Genomic DNA, 13893 nt, shown 5'->3' with positions numbered 1-13893 from the left:
AACTGCAGAAGAGAGAACGACATTAAATACCTTCTGTATTCAAATAGGCTGCAGACATTATTTAAATTATTTTCTTATCACAGCTTTATTCTCTTAAAAACGACATTCAGTATAATTTTTTTTTTTTTTTATCCATTTTTAACTGCTTCAGGTATTTTTCATGTCCAAGTAGAAATAAAAAACTACTTTAGAACTATCTCGAATCCTGAAATATATAAAAACAGAGAATCCTTTCATGGCAAGATGTCATAATATACTGAGAATTACCTCTATATGGTTGAGTGGTTACGACGAAAACAAAACAAGAATGCAAAGCTACCAAACAATTTAGATTCTTCATAGCATGGATGCAAATTGATAATAAACACACACGAAGTCACATGAATTCCTAACCTTAGCTTCTGGGTCACTGTTTACATTGCAGGACTCATTTTCCTCTGCGGTTGGACGATTCCTGAGAAGAAGGAAAAGATGCCAGCTAAAATAAAAACCTACATAAGATGAAGGACAGAAGAGCGCACATCAACAAAGGCTCTGTCTAATATTTAAATTCATGAGGTTTGCTTTTAACACATGATGCAAAGGAAGTCTTTGGACCACCTGAATGATGGTTGGCAAAATACTTACAGTAATAAAGCAATATAGTGTATATGTAGTAATAAAAAAGTGGATAGCAATGATATGATTCTAAATGCTTTTAACAGTCATTTAAATGAAATTTGCTACAGTTTACAGTCATTTTACCTGAGCTTGAGAGAAGCGTAGCGAAGTGTGGCGCCCTCAAACTCCTTCAGACTGGGGTCAGGGTTCACGGTGGCCGCCTGCAGGTCCTGATGCACAGAAGTAAAAAAAAAACAAAAAAAACGTCAAATTGATTAAAACAGTCCAAACAAACATCACTAACCTAATTTACACCTTAAAAGCTAAGCTTTTAATAATGAATGACAAAGTCATTACACCTGTTACTTATATATAAAGCCAAGGTTTAAAACATAAAAATGTTAAAACTGTTATTGGATGGCCAAATCTTCAGGCGGTGGCATAAATGCTGTGGTCAGTTGTAGTGAACATTTTATGTGGATTTAAACTGCTACACCGATGACTGACCTGATCATTTTATCACAATCTTGTTACTGAAAGCCCTAGACTTTAGAGAGGGTGTACTTTCTTTCATCATTACAACAAGAGTGCATTAAATGGATGATTTAAAACCCTGTGGGTGTTGGACCGAAGAGATGCAAACATTATGAAAACCAAAATCCAAACATCTTCAAGTCGCTCAGCATGTAACAGCATGCAGCCATGGACCTTTGGTAAATGAGAGAAGTGGTTGCACAGTACAGCATGACATGCTACATTGAGAAACGTTAATCATTGGATACACACATGTTCACATTATCTATGTGCAAACACATTTATAGCTGCGCAATTAGAATGAAAAGATGAGCATTTTTTAATCATGAGTAAAAAAAAAAAAAAAACAGCTGAAAGTGTTACTGCAGCCAGATAACGTATTCTTAAATGAGGTGACGTTTATGATGAAGCATCAGCCACACATGCTGCTGCCCAAGCAGTGAAATTCAAACGTGGGAGGGGGAGGACAGATGAGGAGCAGAAGTCATCAGCGTCGGGTTCGTAATACTTGCCTTCCACACTTCACTATCAATTTTTCCTCCAAATTCACTCCACACCTGCTTCTACACAAAGCATTAAGACACAAACACAGATGGCGTTGGGTCGACACATGGGAGGAGGAGGAGGAGGAGGAGAAAGAGGAGGAGGAGGAGGAGGAGGAGAAAGAGGAGGAGGAGAAAGAGGACGAGGAATAAATTCAGTTGAAAGTCATATGTGAAATAGTAATCGACAGTAAGTACAACCGGGCATTAGGGGGAAGTCATTTCAGAGAGGTCCGGCTTCATTTGGTGAACTTTGTTCCCTTATAAATGAAACCTTCTTTTGAAAATGGCTTTTTGAAATTAATCTGCTATATTTGCCTGATATTCAAATTTGATGGACGAGTTAAAAGATTTAAGGGTGACACACAAAACAAAAAGAAATTAGCTTTGTAGTCATTTTCCACTGCACTGAACATTCACATCTAAAGAAGGCATAAATATATAGCTGCTTAATGTTTACATTTACCGTATTTCTGCACTATAAGGCGCACCGGATTATAAGTAGCACCTTCAATGAATGGCCCATTTTAAAACTTTTTTCAAATATAAGGCGCACCGCATTATAAGGCGCATAGAATAGACGCTACAGTAGAGGCTGGAGTTACATTATGCATCCACTAGATGGAGCTGCACTAAAGGATGAATGTCTAAAGCCACTTTGTTGACATAAAGAATGTAAACAAAACAGTCCAACTCAAGTAGGCGAGGAGAGCCTTCCGCGACTAGGCTGAGGTGTGGCCGGACGATGGTCAACCTTCTCCGTTCGCGCACAGCATGTTCATGGAGAACGTGGTGCTAAATGACCTGCAGACGACCTGATAATCAGGTCGGTAGGTAGGTAGGTAGGTCAGTCAAACATTATTAACAAACCAGCGTTCTGACAACTATCCCAGCATGCACYGCGCRCTTCTTMTTCTACGGGGGAAAATGAAGTCRGCGGCTGCTTACBGTAGTTGCTAGACCTGTTGTGGCTCCATATTGGTCCATATATAAGGCGCACCGGATTATAAGGCGCACTGTCGGCTTTTGAGGAAATTGAAGGTTTTTAGGTGTGCCTTATAGTGCGGAAAATACGGTACTTAAAGTGAAGGCGCTGACCACTGGTAGTACATAGATCACCCACCAGTGGGCATAAGACAAGTATATAACTATATGCAGTAGATCTACTGGTGAAGAGGTAGAGGTCTCTGAAATATGCTAAAAAATTTTGGGTTTTTTTAGCATATTTTAGGAGTGCAATAATGGTGTCAATATTCCCTAATTATTGTGCTTCTTTGTAGCATTTTACCTCAACCCTAATAATAAACTATTGTTTAATATAATACACACCATTACAGAATACGCCTGTGATCGTTTAGGAAGCTTATAAAACATTTTTAACCTTCAAGAAACATTTAGATCAGTGAAAGTGTCCTTTTGTTATTTTGAAGACAATTACTTCAGAATGCATACAGAACCACTTCATGTCAAAATAAGAATATGTAGTACTTCAAATAAAGTTTCTTACTAGTTTTTATGCCGTGTCTGAAGCAAAAATAATGCGAAATCATACACTTGTAAAAGGAATCAATTGCCTCATTTTTGCTGCAAACAAACTGTTAATTACCAAGGGTACAGGACGGGCTACAGATTTATTCTCCTACCTTGTCTTCATCTTCATGATATTGTGAACGATTTTCTTGATCGGGCGTCTCCTGTAAGGACGTGGAACGAGGCTAAAAAGGGAAAGAAAAAGAGAAATTGAATAAAATCTGGAACATAGTGAACAGGATTCTATGTCAGTTTTCATTGAGAAGTGACAAAGACTCCAGCCAGAGGTCGCTCTCAACGGACTGACGGGCCAGAATCTCATTTGAGCACATCCATCCGTCAACATCGCTCCATTCTCCCAGGATCGATATTTTATCTAGACGTTGCTGCTCTCCATCAGCCTCCTTTCCTCTCTCCGCTTTACTCCATCATTCAGCATGATCGACCAACTGATTGTCGCAGCGCGGCCGCGTTCGACGCGTGAAACTTCAGGCCCAGCCGCAGATAGCGCCACAGTTTTAATAAAGAATGGGAAACCGTAGTAAATTCACGCAGTCTTCTTTACAGGTATCCAAATTTTCTAACATTTTGTCGAATTGCAACCACAGACGTCCACGTTACAGACAAAACGTGATGCATGTGTTTTCAGGGTTTTTTTGACAACTAAAAATCTAGAAAGTTTACTCTGATGCTACCAAATAAAGTCTTTCAGTGATTAATTCTTCAGACTTGATTTTCTATTCTGTGCCATCAACCTTCTAACAACTCCGGTCAATTTAAATAAATAAACTATTAAAAGAAAGCCAGAAGAAGTCATATTTTCAGTTTTCCACAAGAAATGTGAAGGACACAGAAAACACGTGGAAGAAGGTGATTGGGTTGGATGAGACAGGGCTTTAACTCTCAACCGAACTTTGACTAAGCCATCCCCACCTTAATGGTTAATTAGTGCTGAGAGCATCACGGTACAAACACAAAACTTGTGGCAAGACATGATAATCAATGTTCTCCGTCTAATACGACTGATTTAGAGTTGTTTTATAAATATACGCATTTGCAAAACCCATAAAAATTCCAGTGAGAATATTCTCAATGACAAGGAGACTTCGATCGTTTGTCCAACTACAAATTAACAGATGGCCAAATACTTACAAAGTAGCAGCTGTTGACAAATCCACATGTAGGGAAAGTGGACTCATGACTGGACAGCGGCTCCACTGAGCTGTCGGAGGTCGTGCTTCCCGAACGAGTCGACGCCCTGAAGAAGATCTCCGCCTGGCATGACTTTGTAAAAGAAAGCAGTTGTTCGAAAGAAGGTTGTCTCTGTTGCAAAGCTTCTGGTGAGCTCTGTGACCGTCTCTTAGCGTAACAATGTCTTAGTTTGTGTTTTAAAAGAAAATTGTTTATCATATTAAGAAAGACAGCAACTATAACAAACATGTTGTCTATCAGGACTTTTTTCTTAGATCCCAAGCTCAGAAAACGTCATAAACTCATCTAATCATCTAAGTATAAAATACCACATCCTTACACATCGTTACAAAATAGATTTGGATTTAGAAATCATAAACCGATTTCAAAACCCTATCAACAAGTGTAGACGCTTCAGCAGACTCATAAAACAACAAAAACAACCAAGTTCAGCTCATTTCCACTCACCTCGTGGTCGGGAGTGGTCAGGGGGCTCGGGGAGCCCTGGGAGTGTTTACGCGGCACGGGGGCCGTGGGGTCAGTCAGGGCCGGGGCCTCGTTTTGCCCAGCTGGAGGTGGACGGGCAGAGGGCCGCTCCCACTGGGTGGTGCCTGTAGGAATATGCCAGTAGTAGATACCGGCCATGTCTGTGATCTTCTTCCATCCTGGGGGCAAGTCGGGATCAGTCTGGAACGACTGCTCACTCCAGATATCTGCAGAGAGATTAAAACATTGAAATAAGACGTGCAGACCCTTCACATGCTTTCCAGACAGTATTCACAAGCCCTTACGTCCGTTTTAAAACTAAATTTTGAACTCAATTTCCACAACGTGTAGAAAACCAGAAAACAATTTGCTGCTTAACTGAAATAATCTATATCAAACACCCCAAAAAATAAGACAAATTCACAAATAACCACACTGGTACAACTGACTGCACAGAAAGTTACTCTTCTGAATGATCCAGCTGCTCTCTGAGCTGAAGGAACAGCTGTCCAGGATTACAAAACCACTCTGCAGCTGTCTTTTAAATAAGCCATGTCTCCATGTTCTCGAGAAACACAAACAAATCGTGTTAATACAATTATGCAACATACACACACACACGCACGCACACACACAATGGTCCAGACCTATTTAGAAAAGTGATCATACAGGCAGAAATAGATAGAACACAAAAAGTACAACCAAACACTGGGCTCAGTTTTAAAACAATAAAGAGATACATTTGAAACGCACTAGCAAAAGAATAGCCTTCAATAGCATTGCAAGACATATCATTACTTAATGAGTCTTGTAATTGTGTCTGCTTCTTCTTGGAAGTTTAGATTAATTCATTGGTTTTATTCTTTGTTTTCTTTTTTTAAAAGAACCGATCTCAAGTCTAACGCTAAGCCTAAAGTATCCATCATCAAATGTGGGAACAATAAACATGGATGTTTCTACTATCTGACTAATTCAAGTTGTATTACATTAAATCGAGGACACTCTTAAGGGGGGAGGGGGGGGGGTTCTATTTTAGAAAAGAGATCAAAAGTAAAAGACACTTTTGAGGGAAACAACTAAACAAGCTGGCAACATGAGCTCTGCAAGTATTCAGCTCCAGTTTCCACTTTGTCACATTAAAACCTTGAACTTCTCTGTGTTTCGCAGGAATTGTATGTTAGCCCAAAGCACAGGAATAACCAACTGTGATGCAGAAAGTAAATAATACATTTCTTTCCAAATGTTTTGCAGATGAAAATCAGCAAAAGTGTGGTATGATTTTGTACTTATGCTCCCTCTAAAACTCTAAAACCCTGAAATCAAACGTAAAGCCTAGTTGTCTTTCAACGTTACCCACATCTATCCTCTGTATGACTCAGGCGGGAACATGATGTTTAAAATGATCTTTCCTCCATTGTGCGCTCGGTTGAAGCATGGAGGAAACACTGAAGGTGGGAATGTAAATCGTCGCACGCAGAAGCCCAATGAGGCCGAGAAGAGTTTGTTTTAAAACGGCACCAACTGTCTTAAAAACATGTGAGCTCGCTCAACCGCAGTGAGCGACAAAAACAAAACATCCTCTAGAGGCGCGCTTCCACTTTGGGTTCCTGAAGGATTTCACTGCAGAACTTAACTTCCCAAAACCGTTTTGCTGATTGTTCCTTTTGTTCTGTAATGCAATTACAACACTAAGCTTGCAGGAAAGAGGAAAAGATAGGACAACGTCCATCGAGATCACAATCGGATATGAAATTACAATTTATGACTATTTTGTTTTGATTAAGCTCTGAATCAGAAGAAAGCGGCTTTAATTCAGAGGAAATTTGTCTTAAATAAGCAAGCCCTGTGAGACGAAGCCTGTCTAAACATTAACCACTCACAAACATACAGCAGCCGTTGCGCCATTCAAACTTAAAATTGATGTGTAATCAACAAGCCTCGGCAGTTATTGCTTTAATCTGGATCTCAGAGCATAAACACTGCAAAATATTCTAATTTCACTGGTTAAAATCTCATAAAGGCTTTGACGAGAGCGCAACCCTTTCTATATTCATAGATCTCCCCTCATAGAAAGTGTCATAGATTGGTGAATTCGATTGGCATAGTTAAATACAAACTCTGTAAAACGCAGTCATGTTCAGCATCTGTGGCTGGGTTTAGAGATTGTGTTTGCAAATAAAAATACTTATTTAAACTGTTTGCAGTATTTCTTGAAGCTGAAGCCCTTCTCAGCTAGCAGAAGGCAACATCTGCTCGCAGAGCAGTTGACCGTAGCCGTAATTTACGGGGCAGTAAGACGTTTAGAGGAAGAGCAAGCCGTGCAGTTACCAAAAACACACTCGCACACGTCACCAGAGAATCACGCACATTCACGGAACCACTGACGGCATGTTTGTGTGCAGAAAGTGAAGTTTGCAGATAAAGTAGTAAAAAGAAAAAGATGCCAGGCTGCAACGCAGGTTTTAGCAACTCATAAAGGTGATATAAGCTCTGATGGACTGGCCAGCTGGAACAAGTGTGTGTGTGTGTGTGTGTGTGTGTGTGTGTGTGTGTGTGTGTGTGTGTGTGTGTGTGTGTCTGTTGTGATTGGAAAGTAATCTTAAAGTGCTGATGATACTGATGAAACATGTTGCCATGACAGCAGGCCATATGTTATCATTATGACTTGGTCTATTCTGATTGAGATGAAACTGTAAAACATGTGCTTACACACACACATGCACACACACACACACACGCACGCACGCACGCACGCACGCACGCACGCACGCACGCACGCACGCACGCACGCACGCACGCACACTCCAAACAGAGTTAAAAAGATATCAAATTACAATATCCAAGGAAATAGAGTTCACTTAAAAGAAAATGCAAATATTTAATGTCCTCAAAAGAGTTTTTATATGCCACATTTTACCATGTTAATGATAAACTTTAACTTGTTTGTCCATAAAGTCACAGACATAACGGAGAAGTGAAGTGGAAGATAAATGACACATACAGTGTGTTGGATTTTGCGTTTAGTTCATAGTATAACTTAACAAGACGCTCAAAATTTCTCATTTTCTTTTTTTGTTATTTTTTTCTCAAAAGATTTCTACTTCATTCGCCTAAAATTAGGTCTTTATTCTGGTAATATTAAAACTTTATTCTCATGTGACTGTATTCTTGCAATATTATGATTGTATTTTCATAATTAATATAAATAAAATATCTTAGCCTGGCCCCAATATTCCATCAATAGAGTTGACTTGAATACAAAGTCCAAATAAATAGAAGCTGTAAAACAAATGGTAGGCACCGGGTACGAATAGTTTTGCAGGAAACGGCACGTTGACGACACGAGGTGCTGTCCTGGTACTCCAGCGTCTTCCAGAGCAAGGAACTGCGGAGCAATTTCTGCTGGGAGATGGAGTTCTATAAGCCGAGGGGGGAAGAAAATAGGTCAAAGCGAATGAGGCTTCAACGGAGAGACGCTGACTGTCTGGAGTGATCAGGAGGAAGGACTGTGACAGAACTCAGGCCAGCGTGAGACGAGTGGAAATAGATTACACAATGACGACACAGAAAGGAGGAAACACTGTTGGAGAAAATGTGAGGAGAGCTGAGGCTGTTTTGAATCTTTGGAGGCTTCATCGCGGATCAACACCATCGGCGGCGGTCTCTGCAAACGCTGTGGGAGCCGAGGGACGACTTAGCATGCATGCGATGATGCACGCTGCTGTTGTAGTGCACTTAAAATGTTGATTAAAAAAAAAAATGCCATACATGAGCAACAGAGGCACTAGCCTGTGACAGCCCCAGCTATTACGCAGTTCCGTGCAAGAATACAGTAAAGCAGAGCAGAGGGGGAAGGGAGAAAAACACCTGAACACACACACACATGTTCCCTCTGGCAAACACTGCCATGCCCCCCCCCCCCCCCCCTGTCAGTCTCTTATCACTGGAACGATGCGGCATGCACAGAGCAGACAACAACATGAACTTCGTGTTGGAGGAAACACGGATATCTACAAATCTGCACACACACACTTACAGAGACACACTCAGACAGCGCTCAAACTCTAAGCCCACAGTGAAGCCTCCAGCAGATCCCGACAAATCCACCTACCCTCGTAATTGACAATCACAATGGCCAGCATATAGTCTTTCCCCAGCATCATAGTTAGCTAGCTGCCTCTCACAGCCAAGAACCTGCTGCTGTAATCAAAGCAAAAACCCCAGACAGACAGAAAAAGAGACAGAGAGAGAGAGAGAGAAGGACAGAGAGAGAGGGAGAGTGAGGGGGACACAGCAGAGAGAGGGTTGAGGGGAATGAAGGAGAAAAGAGCCGTGGGTGGTCGTATTCAGATACGAAGCAGATTTTCTGTGAAAACAAAATCTAAAAAACAGGCTAAAGCAGCGCTGAGATAAGTGCAAGCAAGACAGGGAGAGAAAGAGGCTGAGACAGAGGAGAAGGGAGAGAGGTCGTGCATCCCCTGCAGTTGAACTAGGTTTGCTGCTGTTGTTGTTGTCTTCCAAGTGGAGCATCAAACAAAACCCGTCTCCTTTTTCTGTACCCAAACGAGCACATCTGAGCCCACGGTGATAAATTAACAATGGAGAACAAGCAAGTCCTCTAATGAGAATGCTGATCACCTTTTTTCCTTCTCCACCTTCCCTTTTGGTGTGCATCAGATGTAGCAGGAATGCAATGAAGAGGTGGAGGAGCACAGATCAACAGGACGCTAAAGAAAACCTGATGTTTTTAAAAAGACATTTCGAGACCGACTCGATGATAAAACACACGACAGAAGGTTGCTCTCTTGTGGGTGCTTCATTTTTGCCTCCGTTTCAAGCAGCGATGTCCTGATTTGAACCCTGGTGGCTCAGGGTCCGGCTCAGAAACCCCTCACAAAAGTTCATTTTGTTAGCTGTACTTCCAACCAGACATGTGGCACAGTTTTGCAGAGCACTTTTTTTTTTTGACACTTGTTTTTTTGACGATGTGGCTGAAAACCACATCGCGAGATTAGGGTTTCATATCAGCCAATATCAATAATTATTGATAAGTTAAATATCTGAATTTCTACCATACTGACGGAACCTTTCCAGTTTCATCCACAGTTTTAACTCCACACCATTATCATGTTTGAGCTGTTATGAGGCTTACGGTGGCAGGACCTTAAACTGTTGCTGAGAAAGTTACTCTGCAGGTTGTTGCTAGGTAACCAAAGAGTTAGCAAGTCAGTTGATGTCACCAACCGTGCTTAGTTGGCGACGTCTACATCTCAGTGTTTTTAAGCAAATACATGCCAGCGATTTTCCAAAATATTAAAATTAATAAATGATTTTTGCCAGGACTCTGTACTGGCTGAGGGCTTTAGGGGCTGTAAAACAACTCAGACCAGAACATCTCTTAATTTGTCAAAGTATGTGACAGCTGAAGGATATTCTTAGTCATGCAGGTTGTGGTCGTCATGGAGGTGTGATTATAGGTCAGCTCGACTTTCTCTCTTGTTTCTAGGAGATGGTATATCTTCAAATGTAAACAACCCTCCAGCTTCAGTCCATCGTCTTGAAACTCAGCATCGATTATTAAAACTGAAGGTTTTCAAATAAGAGCTGCAGCGTCTTTAAGAAACGAGGAAGACCTGTTGCTTTCTGTTCAAGGATCGAAAAAGCTGGAGAATGTATGAGAAATGTGAAGGAAATTTCTTAAATAGGACACAAGTGGCTCTCTTTAGTTCTACATGCCTCTGTTTTTCCATCAAAGTCTTCGACTGTGTCTGTAATGTACATAGCCAGAGGTCTACTAAACTTAAAGGCAGTAATTAGACGATGAAGTACAAGGAAAGCACAAAGAACAGGATCTGCAAGCTTTTTAGTTTGTGTTGGTCTTCTAACAAAAAGTCTCTGCATCACTAAAAAAAACAGACAAACTCCAGCGCATGAGCCTAAGTACCATAATGTAGGAATGTTCAATGACAATGTATTTCACATTTAATGCAGTGTTGGGTAGAACTATGTTTAAATGACCAAGAAAAATAGTTCCAAGAATTACTTTGTAATTCTTGGAATTACATAATAATTCCATAATAATTATATATAAAAATACATAATAATTACATAATAATTCCAAAGCATTACTGTTTAATAATATTCAAATATCCAAAGCTCATATACCGCTAAGGTATATCGTTAGTCTTAATATAATACTATTTATCAGCAAGGTGTTTAAAGAGAAATCTGAATCTACTTAGTGCAAAAAACCTGGGCTTGTTAATTCAGAGTGGTAAAATCTGATTAATCTTAGTGCGAAGATATATGAAAGAGCAATATGAGAGAAGCAAACTGTTTCAAATCCTATGTCTAACAGCGGGCTGTGCAGTAGGTAGCACTGTTGAAAGCAATTTTGATTTAGTTATGTGAATGTGGTCAAGATTTGTTTTCTGACACCAAAATATAAAGAAATACATCTTTCAACATCTATTTTTCTCCTTTTCATTAGTCAGCACAGAAAGCAATACAACTATCACCGCCAGTGTATACGATCACAACCCAATATTTAAAATAGAAACAAGAACACCGAGATTAAGCCTCAGAGATCAGACAAGTGAACTGTGTTGCTCAATAGACGGTATGGAAATGGAAATTCACAAAGATCTGCTGCTGACAATCAAATTTGCAAAGAAATGAAACACAGACGCTCTGAGTCTTCAACTTGACAGAACAGTGAGTCCTCGGGGAAGCAGCAGGGGAGGGGAAAAAAAAAAAAGCTCTACATCTGCAGGACACAAATTGGTTTTCAGTAGTGAACAGTGTCAGAGATCATGGCTGAAGAAGATGGAAGTATTTCATTTGTCTGATGGGGCCCAAATGAAAACTTTAGCATCTTATTTTAACACAATGCTGACAAGATACAGTGGGAATATCAAAAGATGCTGCTCGAGACATTAGCAGTAAGTGCTTTGAAAAAGGACAGGATGACAAAAGAGCTCATTCTACATAAAATCCAGGAAAAGAGAAAAACTGCCGGACACAGTTTTACCACAGATGAACTTGAAAAGTCGCCTTAAATTAGAAAAAAAAACAGATTTTCAAATTACAACGATGGATCCTTGCAAGTTTATTTTTCATCCCTAGAGTCAAAAACAAAGTCTTATTTCCTAAGAGCTTGGGCGATTAATAAAAAAAGCAACGTGAAATCCTATTATATTAAGCAAAACACAAATCCTTTGATTTCTCATTCTAAAAAAAAATGCAAAAAAAAAAAATCTCAAGGGCACAAAACATTGAGATTTTTTTAGAATGAGAAATCTCATTCTAAAAAATTAGATTTTTTAGAATGAGATGATTTAGAATGAAAAACATGCTGAAACATTTTTCAGCATGTTTTTCAGCAACATGCTGAAAAATCAGCATGTTGCTGATTTTTCAGCAACATGCAAATGAATTGGCTCCTAGAGGTGCTTGGATTGTGGGCACAAGTAAAAAACTTTACTGACTCAGTCATCGTTAATGTGTGTGCAAGTGCTGTAGTTGAAACTCTAATGGAGGGAAAGCAGAACAGGACTTGCACAGAAAACAAAATGAGTTTAAATATTGACCTGAGATCAGCTATAACACCTGGATGGTGCTATTTATGAGGAAATGTATATGCAGATGACCAAGCTGCTGTGTCTGACAATGTACAGCTGCTAGTACATTAAAGAACGAGTTGCCTGCACTCATAAAAATATCTCTCTGCCAAAGCCAAACAGCTTCTGGTAGAGTCAGTGTGATAGTGTGGGGCAGCATCTCCCTCACTGGGGGGAAAAAAGGCTTAGAAAGCAAACTCATCGCAGAGAATCAAGGTTAAGATTCTGCAACCCGAGGCAAACCCACATCTCCAGTCTTAGAGCTAAGCTCTGTCCTCACAGAACGGGATTTACCAGAGACAACCTCCGGAGTTTGGGAGAAGAGAGAATGGACCGAACCTTAGCAAACACTTGTCAGATCAGAGCTTGAGTGTGTGCGTCTTCTCAGAGCGACCAACACAAACACACAGTGGCTATAAATTCTGGCAGAAAAAAATGAGATGCCGTCCCACAGCAGTGTGAGACCACGCTGGTGACGGGCATTAGGAGGAGGTGACAGACTGTCGTGGTTTTGTTCTCCGTCACACTGCTGAAGCCTCTATTTGTTTCATGAATACACGGCCAATGTGTCTCGTTTCATTCAAACCTCAATCACCAAAACCAATCAACGTCATGAAACCAGGGCTGGGCAATGTGGACTTAAAAGTTTTATTCTAATATTTTATGGTGCTATTGTGATGACCATAGAAATGGCAATAAGAACTACTAATTTATTACTTTTTCTTTTAGGTAATTGTAAAAGTGTGACTGTATGGCACAGCAATCATAGCCCATTTAGGACACCGGTCACATAAAAATGTGTGATTTGTATCACTAAAAGGATTGCATTCAATCATATATTCAAATTTATTGAAATGTATTGATAAAAATCATATCATGATAGGAAATTTGTCACGATAAGTGATAAGCAATACGATAAATGCCCACCCAAACATGAAGCACAAGTCAGTAGCAGAAGAATCTGCTTTGCTGTGGCTGAAAGGATTTGGCAGGCTTTTTATTGGAATAACTCAAACACTCAGCTCTGCTACTAAACCCAGAGATGCATTTTCTAACTACTGTGGTGCCATTTAAAGGGGGACGCACACAGGCTTTCCGACAAGATAACATTTAATGCCCACAAGCTGTAAAGAAGTAACTGACCAATGAAAAACATCAGTTTCTCAAAGCAAGTGTGTATTTAATATAAGAGGGTCTTTTTTGAAAAAAGAAAAAAAACAGACCTCCATAACATTTAGCAGAAAAATAGTCAGGCAGAGATTTTGTGTTAATTCATTGCAGATGGGCAGAGCTGACCGACTAACCACCCATGAGGTTACAAGGCCAGTACCAGGAGAGCCCAGAGCTGCAGCATTTGTTATTCTGTAAATGCATAACTGTTTCCATGCGCA

The 13893-nt window shown here is 40.1% G+C and overlaps 1 protein-coding gene across 5 annotated transcripts in view; it reads right to left on the bottom strand.

The window, feature by feature from the left end:
- The window catches only part of apbb2b (amyloid beta (A4) precursor protein-binding, family B, member 2b), a 53403-nt gene that overhangs the window by 14440 nt on the left and 25070 nt on the right, over positions 1-13893 (bottom strand). For 2 of the 5 annotated variants that reach the window (XM_008413146.2, XM_008413173.2), the window contains exons 1-7: positions 8995-9129; positions 4866-5110; positions 4359-4490; positions 3320-3391; positions 1647-1697; positions 745-830; positions 394-454 (exon numbers count right to left, since the gene is read on the bottom strand). In XM_008413146.2, the coding sequence (XP_008411368.1) occupies positions 394-454; positions 745-830; positions 1647-1697; positions 3320-3391; positions 4359-4490; positions 4866-5110; positions 8995-9046 (699 nt within the window). In that variant the 5' untranslated portion in view covers positions 9047-9129. Of the gene's footprint in view, positions 1-393; positions 455-744; positions 831-1646; positions 1698-3319; positions 3392-4358; positions 4491-4865; positions 5111-8994; positions 9130-13893 lie in introns of those variants that run through there. The other 3 variants (XM_008413126.2, XM_008413134.2, XM_008413141.2) reach the window with 2 other exon arrangements.

The sequence above is a fragment of the Poecilia reticulata genome, linkage group LG1 (genome assembly GCF_000633615.1).
Source record: "Poecilia reticulata strain Guanapo linkage group LG1, Guppy_female_1.0+MT, whole genome shotgun sequence".
Lineage (NCBI taxonomy): Eukaryota > Metazoa > Chordata > Actinopteri > Cyprinodontiformes > Poeciliidae > Poecilia > Poecilia reticulata.
The sequence above is the reverse complement of the archived record's forward strand: the minus strand, read 5'-3'. Positions and strand labels throughout refer to the sequence as shown.